The sequence below is a fragment of the Podarcis gaigeae genome, assembly GCF_964106915.1.
Source record: "Podarcis gaigeae genome assembly, chromosome: 9".
Classification (NCBI taxonomy): Eukaryota; Metazoa; Chordata; class Lepidosauria; order Squamata; family Lacertidae; genus Podarcis; species Podarcis gaigeae.
The window spans coordinates 80,173,615-80,189,601 of NC_139685.1; the positions used below are offsets into that span (position 1 = coordinate 80,173,615).

At 59.7% G+C, this 15,987-nt stretch overlaps 1 protein-coding gene and 1 long non-coding RNA gene across 2 annotated transcripts; one reads left to right on the forward strand and one right to left on the reverse strand.

The window, feature by feature from the left end:
• Positions 1-3,458: 3,458 nt before the first annotated feature.
• Positions 3,459-9,033, reverse strand: LBX2 (ladybird homeobox 2). The gene is made up of 2 exons (XM_083757176.1): positions 8,271-9,033; positions 3,459-4,734 (listed from the first exon to the last, which is right to left on the reverse strand). The coding sequence occupies exons 1-2, from the start codon at positions 8,587-8,589 to the stop codon at positions 4,256-4,258; spliced, it is 798 nt and encodes a 265-aa protein (XP_083613302.1). The 5' UTR covers positions 8,590-9,033; the 3' UTR covers positions 3,459-4,255.
• A 227-nt stretch (positions 9,034-9,260) lies between these two features.
• On the forward strand, positions 9,261-15,759 carry LOC310853039. The gene is made up of 4 exons (XR_014568516.1): positions 9,261-9,377; positions 10,279-10,382; positions 12,528-12,592; positions 13,949-15,759. It is a non-coding gene; the product is annotated as an uncharacterized lncRNA (long non-coding RNA).
• The last annotated feature ends 228 nt before the right edge of the window (positions 15,760-15,987 follow it).

Here is a 15,987-nt window from a genome sequence, read left to right on the forward strand (position 1 = left end):
TCTTAAAGAAGCTGTTTTATTACAAAAGAATTTCAGAAATAGACCTAAAAGAGAAGTGGCTGAATTAAAACTTATTACTAAACTGAAAACTATGGAGAGACCTGGTCTGAACAGAGATATTGGATTCTTGTCTCATTACACATGCGAAAGGTATTTTTGGTTATCTGCATACTCTCCCTTGCTTTTTCCTGTAGGACTAATAGCAGTCCTTAACAGTCTTCCACAGGTTGACCACACCCACCCATGCTCTATAGGCTCTGGGGACTTCTGTTTCCCTGTATCTGAAGAAATGTGCATGCACACAAAAGCTGAGGCCCAGAACAAACTGAGTCGGTCTCTAAGGTGCTGTTGTTGTTTAGTTGTTTAGTCGTGTCCGCCTCTTCGCGACCCCCTGGACCAGAGCACAGTCAGGCACTCCTGTCTTCCCCTGCCTCACGCAGTTGCGTCAAACTCATGCTGGTCTCTTCGAGAACACTGTCCCACCATCTTGTCCTCCGTCGTCCCCTTCTCCTTGCACCCTCCATCTTTCCCAGCATCAGGGTCTTTTCCAGGGAGTCTTCTCTTCTCCTGAGGTGGCCAAAGTCTTGGAGCCTCAGCTTCAGGATCTGTCCTTCCAGTGAGCACTCAGGGCTGATTTCCTGAAGAATGGAGAGGTTTGATCTTCTTGAGATCAACGTGAGAGCCAGTGTGGTGTAGTGGTTAAGAGCGGTAGTCTCGTAATCTGGGGAACCGGGTTCGTGTCTCCGTTCCTCCACCTGCAGCTGCTGGGTGACCTTGGGCCAGTCTCACTTCTCTGAAGTCTCTCAGCCCCACTCACCTCACACAGTGTTTGTTGTGGGGGAGGAAGGGAAAGGAGATTGTGAGCCGCTTTGAGACTCCTGAAGGGGAGTGAAAGGCGGGATATCAAATCCAAACTCCTCTTCTTCTTCTTGCAGTCCATGGGGCTCTCCAGAGTCTCCTCCAGCACCAGAATTCCAAAGCAGCAATTCTTCGGCGCTACTGGACCATTTTTTTTTTTTTAATTCAATTTATTTGGGCTACTCAGAGCAACTCAGCTACCTACCTGAATCCGGAAAGTCAAAAGGAGGACTTTGAATCTCAAAGGGAAACTCCCAAGTGCAAGGAGGAAAGAATCCCAGAAGCCTCAAAATGCAAAAGAAAAGTCGAAAACCTTCTCGTCTCCTTGCTGCGCTGCAAAAATGGCCCAGAACAAAAACCCCTCGACTCTCGGCGCGACATCACAATAATAATAATAATAATAATAATAATAATAATAATATAACAGGCATTGAATGAGGAGGTAAAGAGGCGGCGAGACGCACCTGGAGCTCAACGGGGAGCCAGAGGCCTCGGCCCAGCGCCTCTCCTCCGGGCAGCCCCTCTCTCTCGCCGCCCCGCGGGATCCCTCCGCCATCCGGACGCCGAGGGAGGAAGTCCAACAACGTCACTTCCTCCCCTCCCGGAGGCGTGGCGTGGACGCTCCTCTCTAGCCACGGACAACTCGGAGGGCCTTAACCCCTTCTGGTCCGGCCGCAAAAGCTCCTCGGGGAAATCAGCCGCCCGTCGGACGGAGGAGCTGGGCTTCTTCTTCAGCGGCCGCATCACGGGGACGCGGGTCCACACGTGACGCTTTCCTGCTAGAGCGCTCTCTCTCTCTCTCTCTCTCTCTCTGTGCACCACCCGCCCCACCGAAGGGGGTGCGGTCCCCGCCCCCGCCAAGGGTCAGTTTCTGCCCCTCACCCAACCCCCCAACCCAACCTGCCCTTTGGATCGGGGCTTCCCTCCGTGTTCGCAGCTGGCCTCGCACCTTGCAGACGGCGACCTTGTTCGACGGCACTCTCTCTCCTCCCAAAGTGGCTCCCCCCCCCAAGCGAAGTCTCCCTTCCGAGGAGAAGGACCCTTCGCATCGGCAGAGCAACTGGACACGTGTAGAGGGAGAAGGGGGAGGGGCCAGCCCCGACGGGGCGTCCCTTCCCCCTCCGCCTCGGAGGCGGGGCTTCCTCCCGCCGCCCCCCTCCCCCGCCCCCTCCCGCGGTGGCCGAGGCACGTCCCGCTCATAAAAGGCGCTGTCTGCGGCGCTAGGGAAGGAGGGGGCGGCTGGGCCGGGGTCTCCCCTCGACGCCCTTCTCTCCCCCCCTCCGGAACGAATCCCCCGGCCTTGAAGTGCGACCCATTCCTCTCCAAAAGGCCGGGGGCCGGCCGGGGGTGGGGGGTTCATCATCGCCGACCCCCGACCCCCCGTTAATCAGTTGCTCTGCTTGCCTGGCCTCCCCTCGACAGGCGGGGCTCCAATCCATCAGCAGGGCGAATTCACAAACCAGATGGCAGGGCCGGCTCCCAGCGCCTAATTGAATCGTACGGGGCGCAGACACGGCGTGGAGGAGCGGGGGCGGCGGTGGGGGGGTGGAGATGGATGGCCGGTGGGGGAGGGTCAAACCCCCCCCCCCGCCAGGCTGCTGCTCAGAAAGCGGCCCTCCCTCTGCCGTCGGATTTTTGTTTTATTAAAGATTTTGTTGATTTATAATAGTGTGCAATCTCTCTCTCTCGTGTGTCCCCCCCCCCCCATGTAACATTTTTACAAATCAATTTCATTTGTTGAGACATTAGGAAGAAAAGGGGGAAAGAGGTGGAGGGGGGGAGATGGGGGTGGGGTCGGGCTCTGCCGTCGGTTGACGCTTGGAAAGGATGGCGGAGCAGGGACTGCTCTCTGCACATGGGCAGGCGCGCTGGGCGACGTCGCACATAAGCCTTCCGTTCGGCGCAGGCCGATCCTAGCGGTCTTCTTTTTAGTTCGGAACATTTTGCGCCGCCTTTCTGCCCCCCCCCCCCGTCCCGCCTCCGACTCACACAAGTTATTCCCGGTTGAAAACACCCCTGACCCAGAAGCAACGGGAAACTGCGAGCCCCAAGGTCAGTGGGAAAAGGTGGCGGACTCTCCTCGGTTGGACGGCCGTCTGTCAGGGATGCTATAGCTGCTGTTTCTGCCTTACGGGGGGTTGGACCGGATGACCCTCTGGAACCCCTCCCAAATTGACAATTACAGGGCTGAGGCCAGGGTGTGACCACCCCCCCCAGCTGTTCCAACCAAAACCAAATAAACCCCGAAGCCCCTGGATTTAGCGGCAAGTCCCCTGCGGGGGCCCCGTCCCCAGACCCTCTTTTTGTGCTTGAGACAGACTTCGGGGGGGTGTCTCTGAGGCGACTCCCCTCCACTCGTGGGACAGCGTCTTCTCCGCAGGAGATCCGTCGAGGGTTGATGGTGAGGGGAGACGCTCCCGTTTTCTCATGCCTCGCCGCCCTCGCCCACCTTCCGGCCGCGCCTTCCTGGCTCCGGGACTGCCCGGTTCCTCAGTCGGCCTTTCCCTTGAAAGTTTGCGTCTCAGGCCCCCGCTCCCGCTCCGCCCGGACCCCCCCAGTGCCCCCCACCCGCCCCAGTTCTTCGTAAGCTGGCAGCGTCGTCTGGTGTGTCCTTTTATTCAAAATATATACACGCACACACGACCAAGAGAACCGGAGAACTGAGGGTGGGGTGGGGGTGCGCGAAAGGCTGGGGGAGCTGTCCCACCCTAAATTGGGAGGGAAGGCAGCCCCCCTTCCCTAGAGGGTTCCTCGCGGAGTCGCCAGAGCTCCAGGCCCAGCCGTCGGGGGGACCCTTTTGGAATGTGCTAAATGCGGCCTTCCCATAATACACGCCACCCCCCTACCACAGTCCCCTGTTTCCTCCGGTGGGTGTCCCAGTCTGGACTCATGGAGGAAAGGCAAACAGCAAGGACACGGGGACGGGGGGGGGGGGTGAGGAATCGAGATCTCAGCAGGGACCAAACCACGATTGAAAAATAATGATAATAATAAAATTAATTGATTTTTTAGAAAAAGAAATTGCACCAAATCTTCCACGCCGGTGACCGAAGAAGGAGGACGGGGTGGGGTCAGCTGGGGCCAGAATAACGGGGGTGGGTCTGAGGTGCAGGCAACGCATGGACGACATGCAGGGCGGGACGGGGCAAGGGGTGAATGGACGGGGAGGGCGGATAAAGATGGAGGGAAAGCGGGTTGAATGGAATCCTGGGACGTCAGGGAATTGGGGTGCAGGACGTCGAAAGTGGGGCCTCTCTGTTCTTGGGCTGGGGCGCCCTCTCAAGCCCCTTTGCTGGCGGTGAGGCGGGAGGAAGAGAGGGAGGTAAGGGGTCCCACGGTTCAACCCCCCGTCCCTTGGTTCGATGCTGGGGGAGCGGGCTGGCCCCGCGCGAGGCTCTCAGTCCCCCACGTCGATCTCCTCGTCCTCGTCCTCGCCCTCCTCGTCCTCGTCGTCGTCCTCGCCGTCGGAGAAGGGGTCCGTGGCGCGGAGCGAGGCGCCGGGCGAAGACGGGGGCGAGGCGCGGGGCAGGCTGCCCCCGCGGGCCCGCGCAGGCTGGGGCTGGGGCTCCAGCTCGGGCATGCTGGCCAGCTTCTCCAGGGCGGCCGGGGGCAGCTTCTTGAGCGACTCGACGTCGGCCTTCATCTCCTCCAAGTCCCGCTTCAGCTTGGCGCGCCGGTTCTGGAACCAGGTGATGACCTGCGCGTTGCTGAGGCCCAGCTGCGCCGCGATGTGGTCCCGGTCGGCGGGCGACAGGTACTTCTGGTAGAGGAAGCGCTTCTCCAGCTCGTAGATCTGGTGGTTGGTGAAGGCCGTGCGCGACTTCCGACGCTTCTTCGACTGCTGCCGCGGCCCGAAGGCGCCCAGCGGGTCCCGGCCTGCAGAGGGAGGCAGATGAGAAGGATTCGCGGTCAGCCGCCCCCGCCGGGCATAAGGGCCAGCGCCCCCCCCCCCCATCCCGCACCTGCCCTGCCCAGACTGGAGTCGCCAAAGAACCTGCAGCCGTCGGGGGACTCCAGAGCTACCCCACCAGGGCTGGAAGGGCCGCTTCCTCTGCCTGGAGGCCTGGCAAGGCCTCTCGCTATCCCTTCTGCTGGGGTCGGGAGAGACCTCTTCCCCTTGGGCGCAGGAAAGCGTGATACTGGCCGCAGGGCAAAAGCCCCGACGGTAACCAAAACCCAGCGAATGAAAGTGGGGGCGCCCGGAGAACGACGCGCGACTTCTAGCTTAACCTCCCCGCCCCGAGGTTGAAGCGCCGAGCGGGAAGCCCAGGGTGCTAGCGGGACGCGGAGCATCTTGGAAAACCGACGGCCTCCCCTCTCTCCCCATTCAGTCAGGCGGACCCAGGTCTCGTGGGGATGGAAGGGCGAGTGAAGGAGCACAAAGAGGGACTGTGCTGGGCGGCCGCCCTTGTTCAAAGGCGTTGATAACATTTTGTTGAAAACCAGACTCTGGGAAGCCCCGGCCATTTGCTCGCACAACAAAAGGCGGTCAAGGCGCCGACCTTCGTCCCAAAGAACTGGGCTGGGGGGGGGGGGGGCAGAGAGACAGAGAGAGAGAGAGAGAGAGAGAGAGAGAGAGAGAGAGAGAGAGAGAGATTTATGCTTGGCACCAAACTAACATTTGGAACAAAATTCCAGATCAAGGAATAATTGCTACACTTTTATCCTGAAGTGAGGGTGGGGATAATAATAACAATATAATAAATAATAATAATAATAATAATAATAATAATAATAACAATAATTAATAAACAACCACCGCTTAGCAGTGATTCTTTCTTTCTTCGTCGTGACTGTGTGATGGGAAAGGAGAGCGAAAGTCTCCTGCTTCTATTTTCCCCTTTCTCCTTTCCACCTCTGAGAAAGGCGCGCAAGAGGCAGTAATGAAACCAAATGGCTGTTCCGAAGTGCGGGACCCTTGACCTCAGCTGCTGGCGGGGCAACCCTCTGCCCCCCCCCCCACCGCCGCCGAAGGACAAGAGGTCTTCTCTGGTCCCGGACGAGGACCTTCAGGCCGGGGGAGTGACGAGACCCGGGACCTGCCCGAGACCAGGCTGCGGTTGAGCCCGCGCGAGGGCCTCGTCTAGAATTAAAACGATTCGGCCCACAGCAGAGAAGCCGGACCCCTCCAGGAAGCCCTATTACCTCTCGCAGAATTAATCCGTTCGGGTGAATCCACAGGATCAGGCCCTTCTCTTCAGGATGGGCTCATCCAAACTAATGTCCCCTTTACACTAATAGCGCGCTCAAATCCTGCTTTCCTTTGTCGGCTATTTTCGCAAATGCTGCTCAGTTTTCCCTTTCCCGGGTCTGAAATCCGAATTTGTACACGTGAACTGTTTGAGCGCCCTGCGAATACCTTAGAAAAGCGTCGCTTGTGAATGGTGGGGTGGAAAGTGGGACAGAAAGAGAAAGTAAACCCATTTCCATGCGCCGGAATTTAATTTCAATTTAATTTATTGAGATTCTGTTCCGACGCATGATTTGCACTTCAGCTGGGGGAAATGCAAAAATGTATTAAACTGAAAGTTTGAAAACGCCCTGAAAAAAAGAGCAACAAGCCTGGATTTGAAATGGGTTTAAATTCTCTTTTTGTCCCATTTTCCACCCCACCATTCACAAATGACGCTCTGTTGTTTCACGATTAGAAGAAAAACACCCGCCGCCTCCCTCGCCCTTGGCTAGTCAGAATTTTGCCCGAAGGGCGCCGAACGGGACCTGGTGAGGCCCTGCTAATTTCACAACGCAGGAAAAAAAGAGAGTTTCCCGGGTTCCTTGGGAAAAAAGGAACTCAAATATTACCCATTTTGGCGCAGGGAGAGAGGCGTCTGAAACATGCTCCCTCATATTTATATTAAGTTGAAATATGGTTTTGGGGAATTGCAAGTAATTTAAGCTGAAAGACTGGCGAGGAACATCCACCCAAGAAATACGGGAAATTGTAAAATATAAAGAATAAGATTTAATATAATTATTTTGAACTAATTACGTAATGTCCGATTGTGACTCTCCACGTGGCTCTTTGGGTACCTTTGAGAAGCGTTGAGAAGGAGAGTCCGGGGCCTTCACTCGCTTTTTGCCCAGGGCGCAATTGGGGGGCTGACTATTGCGAAGTGTGGAACAGCAAGGAACAACCTTCCCGAATTCGGGGTTCTAGCGGAAAATTGTTTGCTCGGCCTGAAAGGTTTTTAGCCGCGGCGACAACTGAAAGGTCCAGCTCCCCGGAAGAGTGGAGGCGAAATGTTGTCTCTCACTCTCAGCAACATTTTTTTAAAAAGAGGGGTGGGGGAATTCTTTGAGGAACCGGATGTTAAACGGCGGGGTTTTTTGTGGGATGGGGGTCCGGGCAGGGCTGTGCCCACTTCGATTATCCGGCTGTTCTCCAACAGGCTCGACTCCCGGATTTCTCTCCTGGACATCGGAGCAAACGGCCTCGAACCAACTAGCGCCTTTCCCTTTGTGGTTTAACGTGATTCGGGGCCGTTTTTCGGCGTTCATCCTTCGGCTAATTTGAATAGAGAGTGTCTCTGGGTGTGTTGCAGGGGCGAGAGCGGGGGGTCACTTTACAGAAGCAGAAGGCAGAATTAAATCGCAGTCGCGTGAAACCCAGCAAGGAGAAATTATCGCGCGCGGTAAACGAACCCAGCCGCCGCCACGAACTTTAGCACCCGCCAGAAACGAACTCGCGCCCTTTAGGCCGGTGGCATTTTTCTTTCTCGTCGGGCGGGACCGAAAGAGAGAAAACGGTCTGGTTTTGAAAGACCCAACGCGGCAGCCATTTGCTGTCCTCGGAGCGCAGGCGGTCTGTGTGTCGGTTCGCGGTCTGGACTGACTCTGCCCGTCAAGCGGGACAGATAAACAAATCCAGGCCGCTGACATAATATTGACTTAACCGGCTGCGGATTCTTGCGGGGCAGGAAAAAAATGATTAGAAAGGCCAAAGGGGAGGAAGCGGCGTTGGCGTTGGGGGGACCCTGTGGAAAGAGGGCTGGTCGGACCAGCCCTTCGTCTCCGAGGCCGCTAGACCTCCGCATCAGGATTTCCGAAGGAAAGCGGCGGATGAGTCTCTTCCTCGCCTCCGGGAGCTCCGCGCTTTTCTCGGGAAAGCGGCGGCAGTGGCGGCTCCTTGGGACACCCGCCAGCCCCGGAGGCGGCTCCTGGGCTTCCCAAAGCGCGGAGGAGGGTCTCGCTTTGCCCGAGAAATCTCCGGACAGGGGAAGGGCCGCCGCTTCCTTGGCTTCGCAGCAGCGTTTGTGGGAAGGTGGCCCCCGGGTGCCGCCTCGTTACCGAGCCTGCCCAAGCCCCGTGGCCGAGAGCCCCCTCGGAGGTCACCCCTCGCAGCGGAAGAGGCAAGCGCGGCCCTCCGCCGCCCCGCCACCGCCTCTCCGCTCCCGCTCGCCCCGACCCCTTACCTTCGGCCGCCTGAAGCACGTTCACCTCGAGCCCCTTGAAGGTCTTGCTGGCCAGCTCCTCGAGGGCGCAGAGCGGAGAGGCGGGCGCGGGCACGCCGTTGCGGGGAGGTCCGGCCGAGCCGGCGACCTTGTCCAGCAGGCGGGCGGCGGGGGCTTTGCGCGCCGAGGGCTTACTGAGGATGTCCTCGATGCTGAAGGGGGTCAGCGGCTTGTTGGAGTTGGCGGGCGGTGGCAGCTGGTCCAGCGGGCTCCGGCGCCGCTCCTCGGTGGCCGGCTGAGGCAGCGCGGGGGCCGCCTTCCCTTCCTTAGCGGAGGTCATGGCCCGCGGGAGGGAGGCGGGAGGGAGGGGGAGGGAGCCCCCCAGCTTCTCCTGGAGCAGGGATGGGGCTCAGCACCCCCTTGGGGTCATGGTGCTGCTGCTGCTGCTGCAGATCCCCCGGCGTTGTTATCTCGGCGCGCCAGCCGCTCTGAGCCGCCCCCTCCAGCTTTGAGCGCGGAAGCTCCTCTTCTCTCGCCCCCCCCCCGCCCCGCTGCCCGCTGGATCCGGGCCTAAGAGTAGAGCGGCGCCGCACAAGGGCCCCCCCGGCCCATCCCCCTGCCTGGCCTCGCCTGGCGCGGCTTGGGGAGGGGGCGTCCCGTCGGGTCTTCCTTGCCTCTGGCCGCCGGTGAGCCCGCTCAGTCCTAGCCAAGTCTGCCCGGGCGCTCCAGCCTTAAAGACGCACAGGCAGGGCCATCAATTGGGCACCCGGGTAGGAGGAGCCAGCGCGGAAATGTTAGCAAAGTTCCAGAGGGGGGAGCGAGTGGGGGGGACGCGGGGAGGGGAGGGGGTCCCCGCTTCTCCGGCCGCCTTGCAGAAGCGGCCACCGCCCGACGGCTCTGCCTTTGCTCGCAGGCCTGCCTGGGGGCTCCCTCGGCTCCACCGCTGAGCTGGCGGCCCCGATCCCCGGAGCAAAGAGGCGTCGCGGGAGCGACTAGGCCTGCGCCAGGGCCCTGACCCTCCAGCTTCTCCGGCTCCCCAAGCCGAGGACAGCTTGGGCTGTGAAGCAGCGCCTTCCGGGCTGGCCCCTGCTCGGCTTATCGCGCTGGGCCTCGCCTCTCCAGCTCCCGGTATGTGTGCTCCGCGGTGGTCCCCGCTCCTTCCAGACCCTTCCACCGCCCCCTGCCAAACTGGCTGTAGATACAAGAAGGGCAGCTGGGGTGGGCGATAGAGGACCCTGCCTCCCCCTTCGGGGCTCATCTCTGGCAATTGTCTTAAGCTGCCGCAAGTGTCTCTGCTCAAGGAGCCCCCTGAGTTTTGGCATTGTCTCTTCCCGCGCCCCCCCCCCCCCCGCCTCTCTCCAGGAGCTTTATGGAGCCGCCTGGATCGGGTCTGCTTCGGAGGAGGGGAGCCTTCCTTGACCAGCATGTGGGGCGCCCTTTGCGGCCTTCCCCTCTGGAGAGATAGTCGCCCTCCCTCGAGTGCAGTTCCTAATCGCCAGTCGCCCTTCTGCGGCGAGGATTCTTCCGAGCAGGAGAAGCGCCGGGTTCTTGCGGGTCCCTCCGGCTGCTTCTCCTTCGGGCGGCGGCGACCCTCCAGCTAAATGCCCCGCGGGGGTTTGTGGCAGCCTCGCTTATTGTTCTCGGGACTCTGGTTTTACCTCGCCGCGCAATTACGCACAATTGCAACGCCGTCACCAGCTTGGCGGCCCCGAAATAGCCCCGCGGAGACTTCGGGGAGAACTTTCTCTTCCTCCGGAGCCGAGAGAGCCACGGAGGGTTTTCCTCCGCTTGGCGTAAGGGAAAGGAAGGAAGAGAAAGGCAGGCTTCGCACCCCGCGAGAGGCACTCCACGCTCTCCTCCGCGGACGCACGGAATTTTCTTGCTGCTGTTGTTGTTGAAGATGTGCTTTGTTATTATCACTATGAACTATTGTTACTGTTGTTACTATTGGTAGTAGTACTATCAGTAGTATTCGTAGTAGTACTATTATTCGTGCTATTACTGCTATTATTATCTTGGGCACCCTCAGGTTTCCCTCTCGCTCAGCGCCGGCTCCGGCTTGTTCAGCGGGCGTCCTTGACGTGCGTGGCCAGTAAGATCCGAGACGCTGCCCAGACGCTGCCTCCGCTCCAGGTTTGCCCCACGCGTCTCCCTGCGTGCCCTCCGGACCCTCCTTCCCCACCCATCGAGGCCAGCTTAGGGTCTTCTTCCCCCTTTCCGGCCCTCCACCCTCCTGTTCTTCCCCTGCGCTCTTGCGAGCGAGCCGACTCGCTGCCCCGCCCGAGGTGCAGGGCGGCTTCGGCGGCGTCCCAGGGTCTCTGGTGGATCGGGCCCTCCGGCTGCTTGCCTCGCCGCCTGCGGCCCAGCTGGGCGCTCCGCTAGGCCCCTTCGCCACCCCCGCCGCTAATGCAAGGCAGACGTGCAACATCCCCGTAAAGGGAGCCATAAAAAGCGGCTCCCCCCCAAGCGCTGTAAAGAGCATTTCAAAGCCCCCCGCGGGCCGCCTGCTGGGGAGGGGAGTCTGTAGACAGGCTGGGCGGCCCCGACCTCCCCCCGACGGCTAGCCCGGCCTCTCCGGAGAGAGGGGCCTCCATGGGGTTCCCCACTCCCCTCCAGGATGCACCCCGACTATTCTAACCCCCCCTCGACTGCCTGGAGTTTTATAGCCTCCCCAGTTCTAAATGGCCCATAAAAGCGCCGCGTCTGGGAGTGATTAAGGCCCGCAGCGCGGGGCTTTGGGCAGGTTTTGAGTTTCACTGCCCGGACCGGCCGTAAAAGCCTCATACAAATAGCTCCATGATCCCGCACGCTTGTAAACCCCCCCTTCCTTCCCTCCCTCCCAGCCTGTCCCCCTCCACAGCCAGCTGCTGAGAGGCCAGGCCTGTCCTGTCCAAACCTCGGGTCCGCCTGCGCGCAAAGGGCTCCCGGTGGACGCGCACCGAGGGCCCCCTGTAGCCGGTCGGACTCGGCCGGAAGAAGGCACAAGACCCCCGGGAAAGCCCACGGCGCAAGCAGCAGAAAAAGAGGGAATGGGAGCGGTATCTCTGAAGGTTACGCGGTGGGGGAGGGCAGGAAAATCCCTTCCCTCCCATCTGCACCCCAAATGTAGGCGCACAATCATATAATTGGAGAGTTGGGAGGGACCTCCGTGGGCCATCTAGTCTAACCCCTTGCAATCCAGGAAGCGCAACTAAAGGATGCCGGTCAGATGGCCACCCGACCTCTGCCCGCAGGACTTCGCCAATGGGCGGAAGAGAAACGGAACATGGACATCAATATATCCCAGAGCCATCTCACACCTCCGGAGGAAGCGCGAAAGGCCCAGGAGAAGCCACAGCGCTGGCCAGGGGCGTCCGCATTCCGCTCGCCTTCCGCACCCGCCCTGCGACCGACTTCCACCACCTTCTTCGCCCCAATCCAATCCATAGCATCTTCTTCGGTGTGGGCGCGCGGTATCTGGGAAAGTCCTACGAGAGTCGTTCGTCCTACAAGCCATAGTCTCTGCCCACACCGAAGGCCAGAAGAGGCCGGAGGAAAGAAGGGGGAAAGGGCGGGTGCGTTCACACGAGACACGGCAAAGCACTTGTGGGGGGGCCTCTCTGGCTGTGTGAACCTGGCCAGTTGCCCCCGGGCATCTCAGAGCCAGCAGCCCCGTTGCCTGCTCCTTCAATCACCGCGAAAGGCGACCATAAGACGCCTGTTAGCCGGAAACCCCGCAAGATCCAGAAGTCGCCTTTTGTTTCCCATTCCCTTCACACATTCATGAGGATAAAAGTGGCCCTGGATTTGTAACGGGAAGGTACAACCTCCGCGGGGCAGAATGCTCCTTCGCATGATAATCGCCGCCCCAAGAACACCGTCTAGACTAGAGTCTCTAGACAGACGTTCAGCTTACCGGCCTGGGGCAGGAGGGTCTCGGAGCCTCCCTGCTCGCCGGCGGAGGCACTGGAGGCCCAGGCTCCTCGCGTGTCGGGCGGCGGAGCTGCGGGCCTGATCTGTGAACGAGGTTCCGACGCCCTGTTTCCCAGTCCCGCGGACCCCGCTGCGCGACCCCGCATCCTGACGGCCGGGTGGAACAGCAGGTGTGAGGCGCAGGCGGCGTCCTGCCCTGCCCGGGCCTGAGAAAGGCGCTGGGGGCCGGGTCGTGGCTGCTCAGGGCCAGCCCAGGAGGGGCCCAAGCCGGGCCAGCCCCTTCCCGGTTGGAAAGGGGTCGGATGGAGCCGCCTTCCACCCCTCTATCGTCTCTTGGTCCCTTATGTAATCTTTGGCTTGTTTTAGGTTAACACAGAACAAAGGAAACCTATAGAAGATAAATATTTGGAAAGTTAGAAGGAAACTGTCAGGTAAGAGAATGCGGCACGCTCTTTCTAGAGCTGTAAGGGTTTGGAAAACCCTTTTTTAAAAATTAAAGAAATAAAATTGTCAGCTGCAACCCGAATAAGGCAGGACATCCCCCGCCATTTTTCCTGTTGCCTTTTCTTCTCGGCCCAGCCTTCAAAGGGGAATCGGCCCCGATCCTGCCCGGGCTGTCGGAACGCCTAGATTGTCTGTGGCTGAGGTTCCGCTCCTTTTGCCCGAACCCGGTCGGTCTCCTACTCCCCCCCCCCCAAGAAAGTGCTGGAGACGGGCTCCAGGCTTGGCCAGGTCCCAAACCGCCCCTCGGCGCCATTTCACGTCGGAGAAAGGTCTCTCGGAGATCATTGAGGCAGCATCAAGGAAAGTCCGCCGGCGGAGAGGTTCCTCTTTGTAACCGTCTCGCGCAAAGCCCCCAAACCCCAGAATGAAAGCAGGAGCTCCCCGCGTAGAATTACCTCTGTATTGGGGGTGCAATGCAGTGTGGTGGGGGGGGGCTCCTAGGCCCAGCGCTTACAGCAGGTGAGGAAGCTCCTCCCGCGGACCCCAAGGCTTCCACCCCGAATAAATTCGCTTCTTGCCTTAGAGCCCCCCCTCAATAGTCCGCCCCGCCCTGTTAAAACTTTTGCCCCATTCCGGAGCCGAAGTGGTTAAGCGCAGCTGTCACTCAGCGCCTGGCGGGCTGCGCGCCCCTCCGCTCGGGGGCCTTTAATCCCCGCTCGCCGTGATAGATGGGCCGTTTACACGAGCGATTAGGAGCGGATGGAGCCCGCCATGGCCACAGCCGCGCGGGCGGGCGGCGGGGGGGTGGGCGGCGGATCGCGAGAGCGCTCCGCCAGATGGTGACTTTCATGTCGGGACAATCCCCAGCGCGTCGCCTCATCTGCTTTTGCTGAGGGAGGGGAGCCTGGAAATTGAAATTTGGGAGGGTGGGGAATGAAAATCATTAGGATCGGAACCGGGGAGGGGGCTGACTTTGGTGTGAAGGCACCGCAAGAGTGAGCGGGAGGACGGGGCATTGTCTCCCGGGCGGGGCGCTCCAGGTTCCGGCCTCCATCCATTTCGGAGTCGATCCCGAAGGGGCTCCCCTTCCTTTCCCAACAGGCGAAACTCCCTTATGGTTCTGGACAACAGGGGCGGGAGGAGCCTTTGGAAAGAGAGGACCCCCCAATCTCTCACGCCAGGGGAGCCTCCCTCGCCGCCCCTCGCGGGTTCCTTCCAAGCGGGTCTGCCTCACCGGCTCCGCTTTGCTCCGGGATTTCAGCGAAGCCCCGCGGAGTCTGGCAAGCCCCGCCGGCTGGGCTTTCTCCCTTTCTCCCTTTCTTAATTGCTTTCCCTTTTCATAGTTCTCCCCTCTCTCAAGACCCGCGCTAAGCCGCAGGAGTGAAAACGCGCCGGGCCTTCCCTCGCCTGCTCCTTCCTCCTGCCTTCCGAGAGTCCCTGAGCGAGACCGGCGGCAGCTGGAAGGCGCATCGTTCCTGGCCGCCAAAGGCTCCGATCCCAAGACTTCTCCGAGCGGGTGGGTGACGGTCAGAATACCGTCAAAATGCTTCTTCGGCCAGAAGCGCACTGGATGCAGAAGAACCGGCCAAGCCCCATCAAGCGGCTTACACAACGCGGAAGGCGAGGCGGCTCCTGGCGCAGAGAAGCGCCGCATCAGTTCTGAAAGGCAAACGCTATTTTTATTTGCATCTGTTGCCGCAGAAGTGGGTTCCTGGAGATCCTGATGCGGAGCGAGAAGAGTGGAAGGCCGCTGACCCGAGACTGGGGAAGAGAGGCGCTCCATCTGGCGAGGAAGGGAGGTGCGAAAGTCCCGCGGGCGGCGGAGTTTTGACGCGGAGCCAGGAAGGAGGGAGCCCGCAGCCGCGGCTCCCGATCCCCACTGCCTCCTGTCCTCTCTGAAGGGGGAGGGAGCAGGGAAGAGCAGGCACACCCCAAAATCTCGTCCAGGGTAAAGCCACCCCAAGCGCAAAGTCTACAAGTCGCCCTCGCTCCCGCTTCGCCTCGCCAGCCGTGCGCCACTTTACCGTTGCCGAAAAGACGTGCGGACGTTTGCAACGAAATGCGAGAGAGAAACGCGGGGTTGCCGGGCTGGCTACTTGCTCAGCGGCCTGCAGTCGCCGGCTCCCTCCCGGCCACCTCCCCGGCTGCAGTCGGACATGCCTGGCCATTCTGAGCCTGTCGCCCTTTCCGCAGGGCGGCGAATGGCCGGGCGCAGCAGGGCCTTTCTCGTCTGGGCGCCGCGACCAGATCCATCTCCTCCTTTGGCGGTTTACGCGCAAGCTGCTCTCCCGGATTCCCCTCAGGGTTTCGCCTCTCTGCTTTAGCGCTTTTATTGGTTTTCGTTTGTCTGTTTTTAACGTTGCTGATTTTAAAATGTTGGCGCCTGGAGCGTCGTGGTTGACAAGGCGGACTAAGAGAGTTTTTATCCGCGAGCGAAGCCAGAGGCCTGGAAGGGCTGCCTGGCACACGTCGGATAGATCATTTCTCCGACGGCGCGCGTCCGTTTGCTGCAGTGGGGCCTTGGAGGCTGGCGAGGGGCCCTTGCCCAGTGAGTCGAGGCCTGTTTGCCGGTGGCCCCGATCCCTTCTGTCCCTGGTTCCACAGAGCTCCTCTTAGCCGTCTTATCTCCCTCCTTAGCACTGACAACCAGTCCCTCGCCACCTCCCAGTCCAGCGCCCGAACCTCCCTCGGCGCCTCTGCGGGAGGAGAGCTGTGGACGCGGGTGGCGCGCAGGATTTGACTCGGGACTCCTCAGGCACAGCCCAGGGGAGGCGCTCTGGGGAAGGCAGGCCCAGGAAAGATTTCTAAGCCACAGCCAAAGTCCAGCTCGCCCGGGGTTGCCTCTTTGCTAGCCCTACAGCAAAGGAAACGGGTTTGTTTGTTTGTTTGTTTGAAATTATACTCTGCTTGATTGTAAAAAGCCTTCGTTTATAAAAAGAACGAAAAATAAAATTATCGATAAAAACAGTTATAAGCAACATTCGAAAAATTAAAACCACCCATAAACTAAAATCAGAAGAAAACAAACACCCACATTTTACCTGAGTAGGTTTGCCTAAGCAAGGATGCGTTTAGCAGGCGCATAAAAGAGCGCAGGGAAGGAGCCCGACTGCTGTCAATCGGCAGGGAGTTCCCGAGGACAGCGCTGCTGCACTAAGAGATCGACTTCTTACGAGTGAGGAACAGGCATCGTCTGGCACCCGTCACAGGGCCAGATCCACAGTTCTCCCAGACTATTGTTGCTGTTATTTTATTTATGTACTTACTACATTTATATACACCTCTAAATTCCAAGGAGCTCAAGGTGGTTCCGCGGTTCTTTTCCTCACAACAACCCTGTGAGGGGGGTTAGGCTAAGAAACAGTGACTGTCTCTTGGTCAC